At 45.6% G+C, this 23,522-nt stretch overlaps 1 protein-coding gene across 1 annotated transcript; it reads right to left on the bottom strand.

The window, feature by feature from the left end:
- Positions 1 to 892: 892 nt before the first annotated feature.
- GFPT1 (glutamine--fructose-6-phosphate transaminase 1) lies at positions 893 to 22,769 on the bottom strand. The gene is made up of 19 exons (XM_088537855.1): positions 22,702 to 22,769; positions 16,522 to 16,629; positions 16,052 to 16,159; positions 15,234 to 15,359; positions 14,457 to 14,515; positions 13,676 to 13,810; positions 12,725 to 12,786; positions 12,456 to 12,535; positions 9,238 to 9,343; positions 8,852 to 9,015; positions 8,163 to 8,258; positions 7,793 to 7,890; positions 7,195 to 7,315; positions 6,104 to 6,261; positions 3,691 to 3,805; positions 3,279 to 3,406; positions 2,636 to 2,803; positions 1,731 to 1,892; positions 893 to 1,197 (listed from the first exon to the last, which is right to left on the bottom strand). Exons 1-19 carry the CDS (start codon positions 22,706 to 22,708, stop codon positions 1,153 to 1,155), a joined length of 2,046 nt encoding a protein of 681 aa, XP_088393981.1. The 5' UTR covers positions 22,709 to 22,769; the 3' UTR covers positions 893 to 1,152.
- Positions 22,770 to 23,522: the final 753 nt, after the last annotated feature.

Raw genomic sequence — 23,522 nt, 5'->3', positions numbered from 1 at the left:
TGACCGAGCAGGGTCCTGTCCCCTGCACCGTGGCTCAAATGGGTAAGGACAGTCTCCAAACACCATTTTTAAAGCAATTCTCCAGGGGCAGTAGCTGCCCACGGGTGTTCTCTCCCGTTTCCCAGCTACTGCTTTATGCCTCGCTCTCGCTGCCTGGGCAGAACTAACCCAAAACGCAACGGGCTGGTAGGAAACAGCAAGGCAGGGACGAGGCAGCATCGTCCTTGTCCGCGCGGAGACCAGGAAGCCTGGTCCAAGCCTAGGATTCGCTAGGACTTCCCTGGGATTCGCTCCGAACGCCGCCGCGCTCCAAGGGGAGGAAAAGCTTTATCCCCAGCACGGAGCGAGCGCGACCTCCTCGAAACAAAACCCGAGCACTCGTCGTGTTCCTCCTTTCCCCACCTTGGCAAACGGCCCCGGCGCATCGGGCGCCGCGGGAGCGACCTCCACCGTCGCGGTGGGCACAGCAGGGACAGGAGCTGCTTTTGCAGAACGCTTGTTGGCCCCCTGAATCTAGGAGATTGTCAGCTGCTGGGTTATTTGGCATAGATTAAAATCCTTTTGATGAAACTCGGCTTGTTTTCTCTTTTTTTGTTTAAGCACATTTACCAAGTGCCTCAGATTGAGGCAGGCTGACAAATAGCCGAATCTCTTTCATAAAAGAGGCAGATATTGACCCAAACTCTTGTTCCAAATTTGTTCGCTGCTAACGTATCTGCACAAGCAGGACCAATAACAGCTTTTGCTGCAGTTGCTTGTTCTGGTCTCCTGCTTCACCCCCGAGAGCATGGCAGGTCATTCACTCAACAACAGGTTCTGTTCAACAACAGGAACGAGCCACACTGGGTAAGAAACAGTGACATTATCATAAAGTAAAGCGGAGGGCCCCTTACCTAGAAGACTCAGAAAGCTTTAAAGAAAACCATTTAACACCTTTCATGGACGTCTAGTGTTCAGAAAACCCAAAGCTATTGACATAGCATGTGGAATCAATTTGACAATCACTAATGTAATGGAATTACGGTGATCTCGTACACAAACGATGATTTAGCAAAATAAGATTTACCTAGGGGACTTTAAAATCAAGTTATTTTGGTACCAAAAAAAGTCTTTCATTTAATTCCCCTTTGCCCCTATGATTCAGATGATCTTTCACTCTACAGTTACGGACTTGGCCAGATTTCTTGGATAATCAACCTGCAGAGAGGGAGGAGAAAGAAGATGCTTGTGAGTATTTATACACCTTGTTTGTCTGTGTGTAACTTTGTGCTGTGGGGAACGGCTGTGCGATTCCAGTGAAACTAGCACCCCACTTCCATGTTAACTTGGGATAATCGGGGCAGGAAAAGTCCATCCAACTCATTGACAACAGCCTGCTCTGGACCTGAGGAGGGAGCACGAGGCTCAGAAGATGAAAGGTCACTGCAGTCAACGGCAGGGCCGGCGCCTGTCAGAAGATCAAATCCCAGACTCTGCTTTTCACACATCCCTCCGGGGATTTTTAGCTTCCCTTTGGATTCCTACAAGCCCTTCAGGAAGGCCCCGCTCGTGGTGGTTCCGGAGAGCCAACACGCGTCCAACCCAAGCGCACGAGACTCGGCCAAGCACCAGATTTGCACCCAGGCTTCTGCGAGCGCTGCTTAACCTACGGCTTCGCTCGAGCGACCGCGCGGCCCCGGCCTTCCCGCCGCTCCCAGCGCACGGATCCGCGCCGGCAACGCGGTACTTACGTCGTAGCCTCTGAGGACGGCCAGGTGGAAGGCCAGGAGCTGGAGGGGGATAACGCTCAGGATGCCCTGCAGACAGTCCACCGAGTGGGGAACCTTGATCGTGCGCTTGTTGTTCTTAATCGTCTCGATGTCTTCCTTATCACAGATCACTACGGGCCGCCCCTGCAACACAGCCAAATGCCTAAAGAAAACCGGCTTTTTTTCCTGCTTCTAACGGGAACTTTACACGGAATTCAGGACAAAACAACTGATAGCATCACTGCAGCTTGTTTGAATGGGTTAGCAGACACCTATCGCAGAAACCTACACGCCAGCGGACCCTGCATCTATCCTAGTTCTTTTTAACTAGAAATCTGCAAGGGCAAAGCTTGCAGGCTTTGCAGCGTCACCTTTCCTAAGGCCTGATAGAACTAGAAAGCTCATGAATTTAAAGCAAAACTTTTTTTTTTCCCTCTATGTTAGTAAAATACAGAGATTTTAAACTGAAAGTCAGCTGGTATTTCAGGTTCTGGGAGAGATACCTACTAATGTTTTGGACCTAATCCACACTGACAAAAGGTCTTTGGCTCCAACATCTACTACTGCCCTATAAAATGTGTCACGAAGGTGTTCTCTTTTGAAGCTTAAAGATGACAATGAAGCCATTGATCAATCCCTCTTATACCCCTTTTTATAGTAATGTAAAACCTGCACTTAAAAAAAGGTATATATGGAAAGGCTATCTACTGAGGTCACGTTTTAGGCAGTGACATTGAATAGTTTGCTGCAAACCTGATCTAAGTTGGACTGGGGATAGATAGCAAAATCTCTAAAGCAAACGCTTTGGCTGCAGAGCAAAAGAGGTTTCGTATTCACAGCAACACTTGGACATTTCCAAAATGCTCTGCACGTTCACAGGCACTTACCTGTCGCGCGATCACCTGCTGGAGGGCGTTCTGGCACTTGGCATACGTGTGATCCCTCATGATGATCATGATCACGGGCATGAGCTTGTCCACCAGCGCGAGGGGCCCGTGCTTCAGCTCCCCTGCCAATATCCCTTCCGAGTGCATGTAGGTGATTTCTTTGATTTTCTGAATGGGGAAAAAGTAATTCCTAAAGCTTTGGGCAATTTTTCTTCGCCAGCAGCTTTTCTATTTAGTCTAAGTTCTAGTGAAAAGCAGTGGTTAACCTTGTAAAAATACATTCAGGGTCTCCTCGGGTCTGATATTTGAGAAGACAACCTGAAAACCTAGTTCAAAGCGCTGCTGGGACGACGTGCCACCGACACTCACACTTCTACTGATAAAGCCACCGTTTGCAGTCAGCCTGCACATATATCATCACAGCACTAAAATCAGCAGGAATATCCCCAAAGGTAAGAACTCCAAGGCACAGTTTTTAGGAAGGACGCGCTCAACTGTGGCTGGATTATACAAGGATTATACAAGGCCAACACACCGTTAGCAGCTTGTAAATAGTCTGGCAGCCACGTGGCCCTCCCTGGGCTGGAATCTGAGTCCAGAGCTAAGGGCGTTGGAAGGGGCATCAAATGAAGAAATCTCTTACCAAAGCTCCCTCAAGACACGTCGCATAGTGGTAGCCCCGGCCCATAATGAGAACGGACTTCTGATGGTAGAGCTCTGTTGCCAGCTTCTGGATCTCGTCGTCCATGCTCAGCACTTCCTTAATCAAGTCTAGCAAGAAGGAGAAGAGCTGAAGTTGTGTTTGCTCCTCAACCGCTGCCCCTCCAACCGCCCAGGCTCCTTGGACTCCACGTCCATGCGAAGCAGCGACTTGAAGCACCGGACTCAGTGCTTGGACATCCCATCTGAGCACTCCAAAGGCACCAGAGGGAAGGCAGAGGCTGCCAGTGACCCCCTCCCACTAATGTGACACCCTCAACCTCTGCTCCCCTTGGGTTTTCCTGGGGCGGTTCCAGTTCACCCCGGCGAGGACGCGATCCGTGCGTGCTTCCTACCTGGCAGGCCCTTCAGCCCCCGCATGATCTCCTTGCGCCTTTCCTGCATGGAGATCCTGTCATCGCACATCATGAGCGCGAACATCACCAAGGAGACGAACTGGCTGGTGTAGGCCTGGAGGGGGGACACGTGTGACCGGGCAGCCGTCACCTCCCGCGGCTGCTGCTGGACCTGGGAGCCTCCCTCAGACCCTCTCCCCGTCCACAGCACGAGGGGGGCACAAGGCATCGCTCCAGCAATTCCCAATATCCAAATTTGGGTTTATTATGGGGTGACAGCTGGAGCAAGGGAGAATCCAGAGGGTTTTGCAAGTGCCGTGTTCCCAAGGGATTATAAAAGGGAAAACAAGGCACCTGGGAAAAGCAGTTCAGAAACTGAGCTCCTAGACTAGCTGTCGGCTTTACTCTTAGCATGTTAGCAAATTATAGTTCTTGTCCCAATTAAGCAGGAAAGGACTGAAAGGTGACTGTTGTCCATGGCTTTGGGGGGAAAATTGTGTTCACCTGCACAAACAAGTGGAACTAATGCTCATGTTAAGAGAATCCCATCTGCAAAAGCATCTGAGCCAGAGCATTAAACAGCTATTGTAAAATTAAGGAGTTAAGAGGCCAGAAAAGACAAATGTTATGAAATGGTCCAAGGTGCCAGCCTGGGATGGAGGTTCCAAGGTGAAGAATCCTGTAGATTCTACCCCTGTCTAAACAATTATCGAACTTGATACATTGCAAAAGATTTAAATAGCTTTAAAGGAATCTAGAAAAGCTCCAGTTATACCAATTAGCAGAGTTAGACACGAAATATTTGTTTTGGATAGCACACAGCTCAAGGCTGCAGAAGTAAATAGCACAAACCAGAAATGTTAACATTGCCTGGACTGTTTATAATATGTTCTCAAAATGGAGTTCTGAACAACCGTAGGACAAAATCTCTTCAAATTCATGTTTTACACATGCATAGTTTTGGTATCTCCTCCTGTCACCAGAAGGAAAATGCAATTTTCAGTTATCTCCAAACTGTAACGTTGGCAGCATGAAAAGAACTGAGGCACAAACAACTCGTTCAAGAGCTTCTTGTAAGAGACTCATGAATTTTCCATGATCAAATTCCCCAATGAACTATTAAACTCAAATGTGGTTTTTGGCTGAATTTATTTAACAGATTGACATCATCTCGCCTCTAAATATAACTAAATCAAAGCAGACTTCACCATGCACAAGCACCTCATCGAAATGAAACGCAGCGATGCAAGTTATTTTATACTCTATCACGCACAGCCAGATGCATCTACCAGAGAATAACACTGCCAGGCAGACATAAATACAGGTTTTCTTTAAAAGACCATTCCCACATTTGCTGAAAGTATGGTTTTAATATCAGAACACGCTTTCTTTGGTAAAGCAAGGCCATCAAGGACAGTTATGTTTCTAAACCTTTTCTTACAATTGCCTTTCTGATCTTTAGACCTGAGTTTAAACCGAGCCTGCACCCAGGACAGGTGATGCTGGAGACAGAGCAGGGAATTCCTGCTGCTTAGGAAATTCCTCCCTGGGATGCCTCCAGCTTCAAGATGTAATATTGCTTCCTTATAGTATTTCCTTTGCAAAAGACAAAGCTCTTTATAAGAAGCAAGAAAATAAACACGCGTCCAGTAACATCATTTATTAACTACACAGTCATCAACAGAGACTGGTGCACAAGGGTACTGCAAACTCAGAGAACCCTGATGTAACAGCTAATCCCTTCGAGGGGAATAACAATATGCACGTATGGAAAACTGTCCCTCATTTCCTAGGAATGCATTAAAAATGACACATTGCTGCTGCAGTGAGGGAAGCAGCTCCAGTTAAGCCCGTTCTCTTTACACTGTATTTAGTGGTGCTGTTGCAGTCCCATCCTGATAAATCTTACATCTACGTTTCACAGAGGCAGGAGACGCTGCGGAGACGTAATTTGATCTATATTTCTTGCCCAGTTCCAATACAGACTCCACAGAATGATTTTAAAGACAAAGAGCCCAATTCTCCTGCTGCTGCTGAGCTAAGTGCTTTTACCAAGTGGGTGAGCAGCAGTCAAACAGAAAATGTAGCCTGTCGACGCAAATATTTTACTGATTTTAACTTTAAAATGCCCTATTTTTTCCCCTCCTCATTTAAGGAATAAAAGTGTTTGGACACTCCTGTAGAAAACAGGGTTTCTCCTACTTTTACATCTTTCCTTCCATTCACCAAAGTGCTTTTTTTCATTATTATTTTTGAAATCCTGTCGAGTGCTGGTAGCAGTTGAGTTCTGAATGTTTTTGTTTGTTAAAAATGCATCAAAGCTCTCTTTAAAAATTCAACACTGAGAGTCTATGGTTAAAACATAATCAAAAACAACCTCAGTAATAGTGACAGCTACAAATTAAGTATTTACCTTGGTACTGGCAACCCCAATCTCGGGTCCTGCATTGATATGGACTCCACAGTCGGTCTCCCGTGAGATGGAGCTGCCGACCGTGTTGGTTATTCCTACAGTTAAGGCTCCTCTCTCCTTGCAGTACCGAAGAGCCATCAAAGTATCCGCAGTCTCCCCTGGAGAAACAGATATTTAGAGGATAATAAAAGTTACTGGATAATAAAAGTGCAGTGCTTTTCTAAACACAATCTTAGCGCCTGGGAGTTGAATGGGGTGGTCGCTACCACAGCTGCTAAGTCAAAGCTCTGCCCAGTGTTTTTACACTAAAAAGATAAGACCCAGGTCTGCAAAATGCACAGCCTAATATGAGTAGTTGGTATCAGGAAAGCTTAGTAGGATGCTAAAGTTTAGATAAAAAGTCATAGTATATCTCAATCATCCTTTACTAAAATCCACCTAAAATAGCTACTGCTTTTAATATCACAGCTGAAGACGAGCTGTGAAGACCTACAATGCTAGATGCTGCTAAAAGGCAAAGAATATTGCAATAGTCCTTGAAGCTATTTTCAACAGGATACATCAATTTATTTTATTTTAGCTTAAGTGTATGTTTTATCTCGCATTCCACTCCAAGGTCGTATTTTTTCCACATTCTTCTGTTTCATAGTTTCATTTCTTTTATGGATCCAGTCCAGGATAGTTGAAACAGTGCAAATACTAAGCTCTAAAAGAACTAAACCTTCTCAAAAGCAACTTAGTATTTTGCATCATTTTACCTAAAAGAACTAAATCTATTCAAAAGCAACTAGTGAGTTGCCCTCTACCCATGTAAAGATCAATGGCTTTTTTTTTTTTAGTTTACTTACAGATTGATGGACTATTTTCCCACAAGAACAACTATTGCCCTACGTAAGACTCAGCTAAGAGAGCTTGCAAACAGATGTGAGGCGATCCAGAATATTTTCTGCCATCTCCAATACCTGGGTGCCGATTTCTTCACCCACATGTCCCCCAGGTAGCCCTACGGGGACACACAAGCCCTGCTCTTCCCTCCCAAGCAAAAACTCACGGAATATCCATAAAAAGTGGCTGGTAAAGTGAGACTATACCTGACTGGCTGATGAAGAAGCAAACATCATCTCTGAAGACAGGAGTGTTTCTGTCCAGGAAGTCACTGGCTAGTTCCACCATAACAGGCAATTCTGTCAGTTCTTCCAGGACCTGACGAGTCTGGTGAAGGGACGTGTCAGAAAGTTCCATATTACATCGTGTTTAAAAACTAAGTAGGGCACAAAAAAAGCCTTCTAGCTGCCACACACACTGGAAAATATTACTATCAAAATACCATGTGTAAGTTAGCACTGGATTCTACTTTAATTACTCTACTCATACTCGAGTCACACACAGCGAGGTTTAGGAAAAGTCACTCTGCTTTTAGCAGCACACTTTTTTTTAGCCACCTGTGAGGCCACCACCAGAATATTTGCATAAATACTCTCTTTTTCCAGATTCCAGTTCCTAATGATGTTAATGGTAGTTTGAAAATCTGGGGTATGCAGGTTGGAAGAAGGTCTTCATTTCCCAGGACATACTTGTTCAGGATGAACACCTTAGCCTGCTCAACACACACACAGTATTACGCCCACTATTCCATTCTAGACACAATTCCAGATACAATTCCCAACGAGATCCAGACTGAGCACCTACCGCGACTCCGGCATGGTAGCTTGTCCCACAGGCAATAAGGATTAAGCGGCGACACCTCTGAATCTCCTTAATGTGATCCTTCAACCCGCCGAGATTGACTGTAAGCAGATTCAGGGAGAAAATCAGGGTGAAAAACGAGCAGAAAGTCTCAAATTAAAGCACTGCTCTTAGCCCTAATGAAGATCTGGATCAGTCTGTTAGCAGAAGAGTCATCCCAAACACTCAGTTTAACACAGGAGCACGTCATTATGGAAGGACTGGCTGTCAGACCACACAGTGTTTCCATTTCCCATGTCATCATCTCCTTCCTCCTCTGTGAATAACCACTAGCTACCTGAGCTGTCCAAAATCAAGCATTAATTTTATTTACCAGTGTAGTCGTCAAAATTGACCCTTCCTCTCATTGTATTGACGACAGATTCCGGCTGCTCAAAGATTTCCTTCTGCATAAACGAACTGAAGTTACCTATAAAAAGAGATGACAAAAGAAACCAAATGAAAATACTTTAAATAACTTCATGGTACACTCTGTACCTAGGGAAAGGTTTGGATCATTAAGAGGCCAGTTGCCTATCAGAGATCACTTTTTGTTCCTGTACTTAAATAGCTGTTCGAAAGATTAACTGCACAGTTCATTTTCTAGCAAAGCATGAGCTAATCATGAGAATATTCAAGAGACCGAAGTGTCAGCTACAAGTGTGCCAACTTAGAATCACAGATCATTATGGTTGGAAAAGCCCTTCAAGATCCTCGGGTCCAACCATAAACCCTTCCATGCCATACCTGCTAAACCATGTCCCTCACTTGTAGTCATCTAGAAAGGCAGCCCTGCTAGGGCATCGATCTTCAAAGAATAGACACCTCCAAACAGAGGTCCAGAGAGAGACTGGAGGGCTTCCATCCTTGAGATTAATAGACTTGACTAAAACAGGCCCTAAGCAATGTGATCTACCTAGACATGTTTTAAACAGAAAGATAGGATCGGGTGACCCCAAGGTTCCTTCCCAAGCTAAACTGGGGGACACGGACATTACAGAGGTGACACCCAGAAGACTTTACCCTTCATGATCTGCTGCAGCTCCATCTGCAGGGTCTGCACGGCCCGGCCGGGGTGATCGCCCGCCGTGCGCTTGATCCGGTGGATGGAGAGACGCCCGTCCACCACGGCGGCTACGTCATCGTCTTCGAGGAAGATCACCCTGTTGGTGTGCTCAATGACAGCACTGCAAGGACACAAACATCTGCCATGAAACACCGTTCTTCACAGGAAGGCAAGGGCTGCAGCCCTATTGATACAAAATAATGCAAACGGCCACATACAAACAGTTTACTGTTGTTCCCCAAAGAAACCATTGCATCTGAGGTTCCTGTTCAAGGTCTCAAATTTACACAGCTCCAAATAAAAACACTTTTTACGGACACTTAAAGGTGCTGAAGAACGTTACCTGGCGTCGGAAGTGAAGTAGTACTCCACGGCCTTCTCCTCGACGGGGAAGAGGCAGGTGGTGCTGTCAACACGGGACAGGTTGCAACTTCCCTTCTTGTCTTTCCCTGGAAGAGCCGGGATTAGCGCTGGGCACACGAACAAGCCCAGGCTGTGCTGCTCCAACGCCAGGCCCAACCCAAGGTCCCCAGGGAGAGTATCAACATGAAGCACTACTTGAATCACTGAGACCCATCACGGTGAATTACCGCTGAAAACGGCAAGAGGGCAATGCAGCAGCTCCCCTATTATCCGCTCTTTCTCACTTTGTTTGCATTTTGCAATGTGTTTTTGAATTATGGGTCTAAGTTTAATGATGAGTGCAGAGTTCAATTTAGAGAAAACACCAATAAAAATAAATAAATAAAAATTATGCATGGCCGGTGCAGGGAGGGTGGAAATCAAGCTCCTTTATGAGCATCCACATTTACTAACATTTTCCTAATTGGATCTGTCCCATTTACAATTATGAAGTTCTCCTGTGTTTGAATAAACTTTCCTGGGGCTCTGAAAGCTGCTCAGCTGCTGTTCTCATGGCTGGATGAAACGCTGTCTTGGTGGCACCATGTGCAAGGCTGAGCCCTGACAGATGTGAGCAGAACCTGGCTGAGCTGACACCAGGCCATGAACACACGACCCAGCACTTGGTGCTGTGCCTGAGATATCAAACACAAACCTCTCTGCGTGATCCAAAGCTGCAGGCAGCCTTGAACAGCTGTAAGGGAAGTATTTAGGTGCACTGAAGGACACAGGGCTAAGGAATTGAGTCAACTTCAAAAAAAAAATTCAGCTGAGCCTTCAAAAGGAGGTCAGTGTTTCACCAGGGATCCTTTCAGGAGCACTCCAGTGCTTCCCCTACATTTAACTAACTCCTCCTATTTAACCAAAAAATGTTTCTCATGGGTGAAGCTCATCATTCACTGCTCTAAGTGAAAATTTAAAGAAAAAAAAATACTGCTTTCATGTTGGTACTTAACAAGAAAGTTCCACTTAGCTACAAATTTAGGCCTCTCCACTTTAGTTATCAAGTCAGTAAACGAAGAAGACAACCAGAAAGGACAGAGCAAGAAGAGTGTTAGCAGCCATTCTCCAACAGAAGCACCCGTATTTGATTAAAGCATGCAAATTTTGTTTCACAAAATACAGCATTTCCCTGCATTGACTTTATTATGTCGCATTGCTTTCCTGTACCACAGGACTCTGCAAGGGCACCTGCATCTGCACTGTGTGGCAGTGCTTGAACCATGAGCACCATCAGGCACGGGAGCATGATCAGACACCTATGGTGCCTCCTCACCCATGGGTGACCTGGGCTGCAGAGCTCCTGCTTCCTATTCACTACCATTTCAAAGCAACACAGAAGTAATCTTCAAGGCACGGAGATGTCACTGCGAGTTCACACTGGTGGGTAAAGGGGCTGCTTTGAGTGTATTTTGATACCATCTCCCTCTCCATTACGGCAATTCTGCAAAAGTAATGCCAGGAGGATTATAGTTGAGGATACCTTAATGTCAATGCTTCCTAGAGCCAACCTTTCAGAAAAGTTTTAGTGCCACTGGAAGTGAAAGGACTTTGGAATTACCCTGATCGTGTTAACTTCAAAGTTTGACTCTTAGCACTTCACAGTGACTTAGTGAAAATATATTCCAGGGAAAAAAAAGAAAAAAACGCCCACTCTCCTACCTTCAAATTCAGGTAAATCAGCTAAAGAAAGAGAGTGGGGTTCACTTTCTTAAGGCTCAGGTTTGTTTCTTGTTGGGCAAAAAGGGCAAAAACACAGAGATTTCATGCACCGAGCGGCACCGTCTGAGGTCACTGCCCGGTGTGGGTGGAAATACTTTTCTTCACAGCAGCCAAGCACTAGAGCCTTTTGTCTTGCAAGGAAGCTCTCTCTCCTTCTTCAGATGTGAATTTAGTCCATCGGTTTAAAAATGACAGCTTAGCCTCAAAATAAATTAAGTACTTGCTATGAGATGAATAATGCTTCACCCTGGTAACTGCCTCATGTATTTCAAGTTGATTAAATACAGATAGGCTGAAAAAGCAAAGTGAAGCCTGGTTAAACCTTACAGCTTCTACCAGGGCCTGTGATTGAGATCCACACAGCGCTCAGGATGTAGCTCTTTGACAACCCAGTTTTCTGAAGGGATTCCAGGGAATGTTTGCCTTAGAATTAGTACTAGGCTCTTAAGTCACCTTATTTCTAATTCCGGTGGGTTTCACTCTATTTGCCTTTATTTAAGGTAAGTCACTGGTTTCGTGTGTGCTCGACATTGTGTCAGAATATTTGGGAGGGAGAATTTGCCTGGGTGTTGCTGAAGATGTTTCTGATAAAGAAGAAACTCCGATTATCCCGTTTGTTTCACTATGCTACCTGGAAAGCAATAGCCACATATTAAAGAGACAATGCAAATTTCCCTCATTTATTATTCCTTTCCTAAGGAACTGGAGGATTTGTTTTAAATTTCCAGTATTCTACTTTCTCAGGTAGGCACCTTCCTCCATTTTTATGGATATTCCATCAAAAGAATGATCCATAGATTGCCCAGCTGAAAGTGCAATTAGAAAGAAAAACAACTTCAGATAAGCAGTAAAAACAAAACAAGGGTTACATACATACATTAGGGATTACTATTAACCATCCAGCACAAACCAAGAATAAACTGGGACTGCTCTTCCTGGCCACTGCAGCAAACTAGCAGCTACAGGCTGCCAACAAGGGATAGCACATGCTACCTTGGTTTTAAATATTCTGTTACAGGAGAAAAAAGGTTTGCCATGGTGAAAAGCCTATAGCCTGCAAAGCACTGACACATCTTTTTCTTGAAAACAATGTCCCTGAGTGCCAACATGCCACAAATACAAACCCTAAGTTTAGCTGCAGCACAAAGACACGTTTTCCTTGTACAGCACTGAAGTATTGATTAAACCTAGAGGCCAGTTCTGCTGGTCTAGAGAGATAGCAGAGAGCAAAAGCAGCAAGTTGTGTATCCTTCACGATGTCAGCAAATTGTAGTATATGGTGTAACGAAGGGTTAAAATATTTTAATTTCAAAACTGTCCTTTGTGCTGGAGTTTAATGTCCAGCTCGCTTGCAGCTGGGGTTCTGGGCAAACTCTGTGCTGTCGTGGCGGTCCGAGTGTGACTGGAAGCTGCTGGGCAGGAGGGTCCCCCACTCACCTGTCCTGTACAGGATGGGGATGTGGTCCGTGGAGAGCTTGTGCTCGCTGCGCACGCCGATGAGCAGGGGGCTGCCTCGCCTGCAAACACCAACCACAACCATCAGCGCCCAAATCCTCTGCATCCAGACCTGGAGGAACCGCTCTCCTCCAGCGCACGGCTGAGCCACGGCTGCCACTGCTGCTATCAGCTTCCAGCAAGCAGGAGAAAGAGCCCCGGAGCAGCGTGTGGGGTGCGGGAAAAACGCTGCTTGCAACAGCAACACTTACCTGGTACCAACTGCTTGACCCGGATAATGAACACTTTTGAACACGAGGGCAAAAGCACCTTCCTGGAAGAAGAGAAATACAAACTGCCACCAAAATCTGCAAGTAAAGCTGCTCCTTTGTCTATAGCTGCTCTAGCTTTTGGCAGACAAATTGCTAAGAACTGTCTCCTAAATAAGCTACTTCTGGAAAGGGAGGATATTTCTGGTGGCTCCTCTTCACATGCGTAGATCAGCAAATAATAAACACCACATGGAAGAGGGAAGCACATGCTTTACAAGTGAGTTCCCACAAGGGGTCAGCATCTCTTCCAAACGGGAGGTTTATCCAGAGTAAATAACGTCCAGATTCAGGAAAGATCTTAAGAAAATACTTAATTGCATTACTGGTTCCAGGGGAGCCTCAATAAAAGCTCAGATGAGGTTCTGAATTCGCTCTCCTAAATGGACGTTTCAAATGGTGACTTTGTTAAGCAAAAAAACCACCACAAACACACAGCAAGAGAAAATAATATCAAACATCCGTGTGTCCTCTCCTTACTCAATTAACTGGCTGTCTCAAGATACTATCGAAAGCAAAAACTTAGTAAATATTTATGAGAAAAAGATCTGCATGACTTAAGAAAGAACAGGTATCTAAAGCAGAGTGGAAATTACTGGCCTTCAGTCTATATACAAAATATTAACTGCCTGCAATTAAGGAAGAAACAAAACAAAACTTTTAAAAACAACCTGCCCACACATACACACCAAAGGATTTCTTGCAACCCTGGCACAGATGGGCATAGATTTGTGGGTCGGATTCAACGCTCCAGTAACAGCATCCAACTTGGAAACACTCAAATAAAACTTGTATATTTATGTTCAGCTCCACCAGGAAAAATACTCATCCCCCTGCTCCTCCCACCCTTTCCTAAGTACATTATTGGGAATGTAATGTTCCCAAATACATTACCAGTTGCTGGATAACCCTCTCCACAAGGGTGGTGAAGCTGATGTCATCACTTTCACGATTATCGTACATATATTTGACCAGCTTTGCGATACTTTCTGTGTCGGTCTCGGACTCAAAATCATATCCTTTGCTTTCCTAAAAGGAACCAACCAAAAAAATCACGCTATTAATTATTTTTCAGCATTATCCCCTTCAGTCCCTATCAAATACCTATTAATTGCTGCCCAAATGGTGTTGCACAAACTAGAGATAGCAATCCCTTTGCCCAAAATGTTATCACCTATATTTAGAACATGAAAAAATGTGAACAGAAAGGAAGATGGAGGGAAATGCCACGGAGATAAGTTCAGCAGTGCTGGAAAGGCGACAGGCAGCAGCCTCAGCACATTTGTCAGAGCAGGATGCAAGAGCAGTGATGATGCAGGATGATCAGTGTCTGGGCTGGAATTTTAATCATGTGGATGGAGAGGAAAGGGAGCACGTGTTATACGCAAAGACCTGGCATATTTAGATAGCAGCATGGATATAAAGGCTTATAAAGGAGCCCTGTTCATTTATGGTGGGCATCTTACAGAGCTGAATGACAAGCTGAACGGCGGCAATGCTTGCAACTCTAAAAGGAAAAACGGATGAAGGTTCCATCTCAAAGGACCTTCAACAAGAGCTGTTTCAAGTTCTCAGGTGTTTTGCCATCTGGTGGAAGGACTACACGGCCTGTTCAGTGCTACTTTCTCATCCCCAGCCACATTCCCTCTCGCACAAACACTCCAGTTTTACTTACCAGGAATTTCCGCAGGTCCTTGTAGTTGGTTATGATGCCATTGTGGATGACGATGAATTCTAGAGACAGGAGGAAATACATGCTCACATCCAAGGCACAGGCAAATGGTTTATATATCTTAAAATAGGCACACAGTAAATATTACATTCCCAGGGCCTCCCTATCCAGATGGCAGCACAAGAGCAGAACAGAGAGCAGAGTCCACAAGTTTAACTGTGTGCAGAGCTATACTTAGCAGGATAAAGAGTTCACTCTGTGGTGCCATTTCCCTGATCTGTCCAATTTGGTTGGTCTGTCATGGCAAAAGCTAGTAATTATATGGGTGGACTAATTAGATCCTGTAAAGTCTTCTGAGATTCTCAATTAATTGGCAATCTAGGAACCTGCACTTACTAGCAGTCATTAAACACTGTGCTCATGCTATCATCTTGCTGAAACATGTCCTACCAATCCACTGTGTTCTGCAGGAGCACAGAGCAGACCAACCCACTGCTGTAAAAAGGTGATACGGGAGAAGAGAGGAAAAAAAAGAAAGAAGAATGGTAAAACACTTAGCATGCAACTTAACCTGGGTTTTTATACCTCCTTGCACAGGGGCCATACGCTCAGGGAGGCTCTGGGACACTGATCCAAGAGCTCCTTAGAGCCTGTCCCACAGCTCAAGGCGATGGCCAAGGCCCCGCTGGCTTCTGCATAACTGGGATTGGTACCACAGCCCGAAACAAAAGTCACTGCTCCCGCCCAAACACATCCCTTTGGTCATGCCACGATTCTCACCGTTGTTTTTATCCGAGCGCTGCGGGTGGCTGTTGATGGGATTGGGCTCCCCGTGGGTAGCCCAACGGGTGTGTGCAATTCCAAGATGTACATCAAACTCGATGTCAAGATCCATATCCTGCTGCTCTGCAGGCAGAAGGATAACAAGCTGTGATTACCAAGGGCCTGTCCTTACCCCATAGCCAAGGCAGAGGCTTTGCAAGCTCTCAAAGAAAGCTCCACAGAGACCACAACACTGAAACAAAAATAATGTCAACTTTAATATTTTTTAGGAAAAAAAAGCATCCTTTTGCTCCAATACGGCCCCCACAACCTCTTCAAGACTATCCATAGCCTATAATTTTCTTGATCAGGATTTTTTTTTTTTCAAAATATTTTATATACCTTGTGCTGTTGAAATGCGTCCATCACCTCACCTGCCCTTTTCAGTTTCCAGCTCTCATCTACCCAGCCTTTCTTTTGGATAAATGATATTCTACTGTGACGTTAATATTACCACTGATCAAAAACAAGTTAAGTCATGCAATCAATTTCTTTCCATTTTCATTTATACAATTTCTCCAAGGAAACTTTAGTAACACCACAACTGATACCTGGAAAAAAAATGCAAACAATAAACCCCAACTACTCTGAAAAATTAAGAGAAAGCAGAGCAAGATTCACATAGAACAACATGATATTTGTTTCCTGCACGGACTTAATGCATTTAAAATTGAAAGTACACAGAAGGCCTCACTTTGTGCTTGTTTATCAGTTTGACAGTTAAACTGATGTTTAATTGGAGGAAAAGGGGCAAAGAAATCAAGAGCAATACGTACTGTGAACCTCTTCATCCAGGGCCTTCACCTTCCCTTTCTGCTTGATGAGCTGGATTTTACAAGCATTAGCTTCCCAGTCTTTGTCGTTTCCTCCATCAATTCCCACACCTAAACAGCACCATCAAATAGGAAGAAAGAGTGTAAAGTGCAGAGAATATGTTGCAGATTTTTTTTTACGGTGCCCTTTCTTTTACCATCTGAATCTCTAAATAAAGGTGAGAGGCTCCTTAGATTAAAAATGAAATTCCCCCTTGTGGCCTAATTGCTATTTTCAAATGCTTGGATAACGCGCATCAGAAACGTTTACAAAAATTGGTAAATCTAAAGTTTATTCAGATATCTGACCACAGAAACATCCAATTTGCACCTCAGTTTTCTTCGTATTTAAGCAAGCACTCATAAACGAAGCAGGAGCAGCCTGATTTACAAGCCAAAAATCACAAATGAGCCACTGCCAGAGGAGAAGGTACCTGCAGAATCATATCCCCGGTACTCCAGCCGCTGGAGCCCTTTGATGAGGGTCTCCAGGATCTCCCGCCTCGTCCGGGGAACATGGTAGTTCAGGTAGGCAAAGATTCCTGCGTGGAGAAGAACAACACACCCGTTAACAGCACGGCAGAAATCTGCTTTTGTTACCTGGTTTGTTATGTATTAAGCTGAAAAAAGCCACCAAACTCAAGCAGATGTTTGCGCTGAGAACCACCTGCATGAAACCACCGTCCGGAGCTTTTCCTACTCCACCTGAAGACCAATGTCCCTTAGATCCAAGACCCAAACCACAGAAGTGCCAGCAGTGGCTGCAGAGGAAGCAGCTTGGGAGCGTTGGGAACGAATTTTCCCAGGAGCTCATTTATTCAGAAAACCTCATTTAACTCATGCAAACTCACGTTCTCAATCTAATCAGGCTATTTTTGCTGCGGATTGAAAAGAAAGATAAATGGATACCTCTATTTTTAAGAATGCAAACATGCTACGACGATGGGTACACACAAATTCTTGGATGTGTAATATCAACTGTGGCTCTGTTTCGGAAAGATCCTGTTGGTGCCATTGGGAAGCAATGGCAGGAGGAGACATTTACTGCATGCTAGAAATATCTGCACAGGAAATCATTTTCCCCAGTCTAGCATTTTGAAGTAGAAAAATATCTGCAGGAATACGAGTACAACATGTCTCACACAAGCATCTCTATGTGTAAGCTCCCAAAAAAGACTGGTAATTTAGGCTTAATAATTTAGGAAGTTTTATTAAAAAAAAAAGTTTTTGAGAAAAAATGAGTTCAGTCTCTCCAAAACACCCAAACACACTATTTAAATGCACCCCAAATCTTTGATTTGTTCCTGATAATGCAGTCCCATAGTCTGCCTCACAGGCCCCACACTTAGTCCTGTAAAAGATTTTACTCCCAAGGAGCCTTCTGAAAACTGAATTTTCACCTTTACACAAGGGCTCTTCTAAAGAGTCTTGGCAAAAGAGCGCTCTTGAACTGTTTGTGCTTTGGAATTAGCCTAAATAATTCAAAACCTTCTAATGCCCTCATTTATTTCGTAAGGAGAAGCACCCAGGAGCATTTCAGATGGACGGACACGGTGTCCATCACCCCATTGCAGAGCACTGCAACATTTATGAGGTGTTTTTCAGCCCGAGCAAACGGCACCTACAAGAAGGTCTCTTGCACCCTCTGAACACCCTCACAGTCTGCAGGGCTTTCCCATTTCGCATGGGCTTCACCCACAGCCAATCCAAGCTTAATCCAAGCCCACCAGGGATTCCTCATCCCGACGTGTGGAAGAAATCACAAATTTTGTGGGTTTCGCCTGTGGCTACAGACAGAAAGGCTCAGAGGAGCAGGAGGAAATCGGAGGAGGGGAAAGGAAGAGCTTTAAGAGCTCAAGATTCCCAAGTTTGGGAATGCACCTTTCCTTTTGGACTTGGAAGAGTCTGCGTGGAGGAGAGCCTGACTCAACAGACATGATTATTAGTCAGAAACTTGCTTTCCTGTCAGAAAGCATTTTGTGAAAACAAGCTGCTCATTTTCTTCTCCATCCTGCTCCTGGTTTAGGGACTCAACCTTATTCTGAGCCCTCAAAAATGGGCTAAAACCACCCGCTTTCCTTCTGACCAGGGCAGCCTTGGAAGTGTCTGTTAAACCTGAACCCAAACCATCTTGAGAAGTTATTTTCTCTGCGAATTGTAATGAGTTCAGCAGCACCTGAACTGAGAAAACTATGGACACGACTCCGTGGCACAGGGCAGAGCTGCCAGCAGTGCAGAACCAGGCTGCAAACAAGCAAAACATCCATCTGCAAAGCAGCCACCCTGGCATTTGCTTCAGCCATTGACAATGCATTAAAGGCAATTATTCTAGGATTTTTCAAAGGAATAATCTAAGATTATCCATAGAAGAAAACCCCATAAACACTGGGAAATGGAGTTTTGAGACACTTAAGTTTTTAGGCAAACACTGGAGTGATAATGGAGACGCCAATACAAAAATACAACTCTACAACGCACCTGTGATCTAATTTTACAAATTAGAAGGCAAGGACAGGCAAGCTGAAAGCTCACCTTAGAAAAAACAAGAAAAAAGTGTAATATTTATAAATGAAGCCAAAAAGTAAATATGAGGCAACATATCTCAAAAAAATGAAGACTGGCAAGGCATGACTGACTTACGTGTAAGTTACAAATCAAATACTGAAAGGCTTATCAGTCATTTGTGACATTTGATCATGATGAATCATGAGGAAGTAACACAGCTTCATCCACGGGAAATTCAAACGCACTTCATTTTCCCCTTTCCAAGCATTCCATGGTTCTTCACACAGTCAGAAGAAGCTTTCACCCACGTCTAGAAGCAACATTTATTTTTACCAGCTCTACCCTAATTATTTGATTATTCAGAAATGCACCAATTTTGCAATCGCTTCCATTTTAAACGCAGTTCTGCTGCCCTTAACGGTAACTCAGATGAGCAAAATAGGAACCCAAGCATCAAGCGCTCGTGAAGCCTCACTTTAGCTAAGCTTATTCTTGGGGTTTTTGGTTGTTTCTCTCTCAGCAGCCAGCAATACAAGTTCTGCAGACCAAATTCTGCAGAATTCCAGGCTAGGTTATGAGACATTCCTTCCAGGCACCGCAGCCCTGTTGTTCCCTGTCAAATCCCTGTTCTCCCTGCGTTTATATCCAGCTGAAGCCACACAAATCCAAAGATGGAAAGAGAGGAACCGCACACGTCCTTGCGGCTGCTTGAAGGCTTCTGTGCCCAGCGCTCTGCCACCAAGTGCTCATTTTACTGTCACAGTGACACTTCATTTAAATCACACCACTCAATGGAAACGCATCTGTTTTGATGGAATTCCAATGCAAATCCAGCAAATTTCCAGCAGGCCCCATCTGAGACGCCACCAGATTGTACTGTTTGCCAGCCTGGATGCCAGGAGCAGAAAATTTTGCATGAACATGCCAGAAAAAGGAAGCATTGCGGAAAATCCCGGGATATGAATGGCATTCGTTACGCTACCATGATGAGTTCACTACGAATTACCATTATTCTTGGTGAAATATGTGCAATGGGAAGCCTAAACCCCCGCAGCAAACTCCATGCGATCCCAGAATTGTACCTGAATTTGTGAATTGCTAAATAGCAAAAGACAGTAGCAAGAATAACTACAGGAGTTTACATCTGATTATTTCTGTCGTCAATATTTGGTTGTCAAGTTTTCTGAGAACTTTATTTTCTTGTGACCTTTTTGTTCTCATGTATCCTTACTTCATGGTAATTTCATAGGTAAATTACATGAATCACCTCTTCCCGGTAAGAATAAATCACTACCCCCAACGTCCTGTGTTCAAGTCACTAAGGAATAGCTTTTCCTAACCCTTTTCCCATGTAAGCAGGAAAAAAGCCTTCAGGTTACTTCAGATTTGTAAGTGTTTATATCCCACTGCTAAAATAATTTTAACAGCCAACGTTGTCAGCACATCCGCTCGGCAGTTCTGAGGAATCCCTTATCCTGGTGGTGACTATTGGGCCTCAGTTCTTCAATAAATTAAATACAAGCTATTAAATATCACACACATAAAATATGTTGTGGATCGGGACATTCTGGAGCCAAGTTTCACACCCGGATGGAGCTCACTCCTCTCTACATCCACACGTGGCCTAAGATGAAGAACCACAGACCGGAGAATCTGCTGGCTCTACCCGGGATAGTTTAGGTTCAACTCACCCAAGTCCCCACTGGAAAAAAAGGCAAAGCAGAAAAACATCCGCTCGGTGAAGAACCACATTTTTCCCCTGGATTCCTTTTCCGCCAGGGCACACGGCTCTCTCCAGATAAAATGGCAAAACTTCTCCTCTCCAGGGTAAATAACCAGTGGATCAATATTGGGATTCATTTATGGCAAGAACCAAGAACCTCTATTTTATATTTTACAGAAACAAATGTTTGGCTTTTTTCTTTCCCCTCTTGGGGCAAAAAAATCCCCAGTGACGGACAGGCAACCCTAAACCTCGAAATGCAAATCTTCAATTAGCCCATTCCCCTCTGCAGTGATGACTAATAATACGAGACCTAAACCCTAACATCATTTTTTATTGTATAAAACAGTCCTAGCATGTGATGGGTTTATTATTTACAGAACAGTCCACCGGGCCTGGCTACCTTGAAAAACCTGTTTCCAAACTATTTGAAAGCTGAGATTAAACTGGTTTGGTCCATTCAGACCCAAGAGCATCCGACCTAAACTTCCTCCGGTCTGAAGCTGTCACGGGGACAACCTCCACGGCAGTTTTCACTTTTTTGCTTTTCATACTCATCCTCATTCCTGTCTTTCCAGCTCAGCCGAACTGGATAAACAGACCTGGAGGCTGCTAGAGAAACGCTGCCCGCTGCCTCCTTGGGCCGGCCAGGCTGCCACGGCTCTCGCTGCGCTGCCCACGACGGTCCCTGCTCCTAGGCACAGACTCCTGTCTCTTCAGTTAAGGGAGAAAATTAAGGTTCATACATGTAACTCAGCAGCCAGAGTACCTCTACGAGCGAGTTTGACATTTTTATGGTATTTGCGGGGCTACTTTTTTCAACAATTTGTTCACCTTGCTCTTCTGCTCAAGCTGCTGCATGGAGAAAAAAACAGCACAAGAACTGCCAGAGCAGCGAACGCTTCACACCACGAACCCAACGCACGGGCGGCCTCGGCAGCCCGTAGACCTTCATTGCTGCCAACTGTGCTTAACCTCAAGTCACAGGAGCTCATGCGCTAACGCCCTCAGGCTCCAAACAGAAACTTCACTGTCTTCACACACATAATTCCTGCATTCAGAAACTCTTCCATTTCCAATGCTCGTTTTCCTCCCTACCGTAACTCTTTAGAGAAACGATTCCATCCACGCTATCTTCTTCTCATTTGATGAGCTCAACAAGAGTGAATGATCCTTGATGCTTTTCTTACAGTTTATAAATATTTCGATATCCTAGAAGGGCTTTGCATGCCCTGAAAAGGGAAACAAATGCGTTTTCAGGTAAACAGATTTTGGATACAACTAAATAACTACCTCCAGAATTATCAATATTTATCACCGTCAGGAAGATACAAAACAGAATGTTAATATTACCCATTTCAAAAGCTGGAGCTCAAGAAAGGCAAGCACAACACACCAAAATATCCCTTGCAGCAATAATTCTTGCAGAGAGCTATTTATAAAAATAATTATACCTTCTATTCTTAGCTTTGTTCCAGTTCCTACTTTTAAAACAAATTAACATAGTGCTAAATGTAAGTCAAAATGTGTATTTCTGATTGCCTCTTCATGGTGCTCCACAGACTTGACAGTCTGAAGGTGACGCTCTCCACTCTGGTTCAACCTTGCAAAAACACTGGGAGAAAAGGCAGCTGCCAAATCAAATACATAAAGTATTTTGATGCGAAAAACCTCTTGTGTTAAACGGAAAAAAATACAGAAAAAAAAAAAAAGGAAGGAAACACGGAAGGAGAAATAAAAATACCCGATAACCACCACATAAATTTCAGTAGCAAAGCGGATGTGCAGCCACTGAGATATGATATGAAAGGGGCACAGAAGGGCATTTTTGATTCTCGTGCCCAAGCGGCAGGATGGGAGGCCCACGGGAGCGCGGGGGTGCGACCGGCACCGAGGGGACTCTGGGCACCTCACGGTGACTCTGGGCGCCCCGTGGCGACCTGGGGCACCCCCTGGCGACCTCGGGCACCCCGCGGCGCGGGGGAGCCCACGCAAAGCCCCGCGAGGGACCCCGCTTCACCCCACGCGGCGCAAACCCCGACTGCTGCAACAGCAGCCACGTCAGAGGCGATGCGCAGGAATGAGGCGCGATTTCCACCTGGGAGGGTGGGCTTTTCCCACATGGAAGGAGTATTTTCCCCCCTGGAAGGGTTTTTTTCCCCCGTGGAAGGGGGAGTGACTCTCCCGCGCCCCCCGCGCCCTTTCGGAGCGCTCTTCCCCGCAGCCCCGCGCAGGCGGGTGCCGGCAGGCGCCCCCCGGCCGCGCAGGGAGGGCGGCGATGCCGCCGCGGCCGCTCCGCGAAGCCCTTTGCGCGCCGCGGGAGCCGCGCTCGGGGCGCCGCCGCCCGTTGCCGCCCGTTATCCCCGTTCCCCCCGGCCGCCCCTACCGCACATGCTGCGCCCCGGGCGGCGGCCGCGCTGCCTCTGCGCGCCGGGGCCGCTCCGCCCCCCCCGCGGCCGGGCCGCGCCGCAGCGCGCACGCGCGCAGCGCGCGCCGCCATTGGCCGCGCGGCCGCCGCGGCCCCGCCCCCGGGACGTGGCAGCCGCAGCCGCCGCCGCGCCCCGGCCGTGAGGCGGCGCCGCGTTACCGGGGCCGCCCCGCGCGCACGGCCGCCCCGGAGCCGCGCAAAGCGGCGCTCCCGCGGCCGCGGTGCTTCACGGAGCTGCCTTCTCTCTCCTTGATGGAGATCGAGGAGGGCTGCCTCGGTTTCCCTCGTTAAATCCTCCATTTTTCCTCATTTGCGGTCACTTTGGAGCTGCTTTCACGGCTTAGCAAGCAGAATAGCTTGTGACAATGCAGGTTGATTTCCCAGCTAACATGGGAAATACTAACCTTTTTTAGCAGTACAGATCATACAATATAGACCGTCAAGCCCCACTGTAAGCCCCTCACCACCATCCTACATCCTTAATAAGAGCCTCATCCACATGTTCCCTGGACATTGCTAGGGACGGTGACCCCGCCACTTCCCTGAGCAGCCTGCTCCAATACTTCTCTTTCCACGTAGAAATTCTTCCTAATACCCAACCTGAACCTCCCTGGCATAACTTGAGACCATTTCCTCTTGTGCTAGTGATAGTTGTTTAAATTAAACGTGGCAAACCCAAACGATCACCACTAAGCCTCTATAATACCGCATAATGATACAAAACCACCACCTCAAATTGGGCCTAAATCATCCATCCTTACATAGGAGCCCTGGTGCAG

The sequence above is a fragment of the Tinamus guttatus genome, unplaced genomic scaffold, assembly GCF_059628265.1.
Source record: "Tinamus guttatus ecotype Peru unplaced genomic scaffold, ASM5962826v1 Tinamus_guttatus_pri_ptg000866l, whole genome shotgun sequence".
Classification (NCBI taxonomy): domain Eukaryota; kingdom Metazoa; phylum Chordata; class Aves; order Tinamiformes; family Tinamidae; genus Tinamus; species Tinamus guttatus.
This window is presented reverse-complemented; position numbering and strand designations above follow the sequence as displayed.

Coding starts and splice junctions, on each gene's coding strand:
- GFPT1 (XM_088537855.1), bottom strand. Junction 14,516..15,233: donor GCGCTCGGATAAAAACAACG/GTGAGAATCGTG, acceptor TCCTGTCTCTAG/AATTCATCGTCATCCACAAT. Junction 7,316..7,792: donor GCTACCATGCCGGAGTCGCG/GTAGGTGCTCAG, acceptor TCCCTTCACCAG/ACTCGTCAGGTCCTGGAAGA.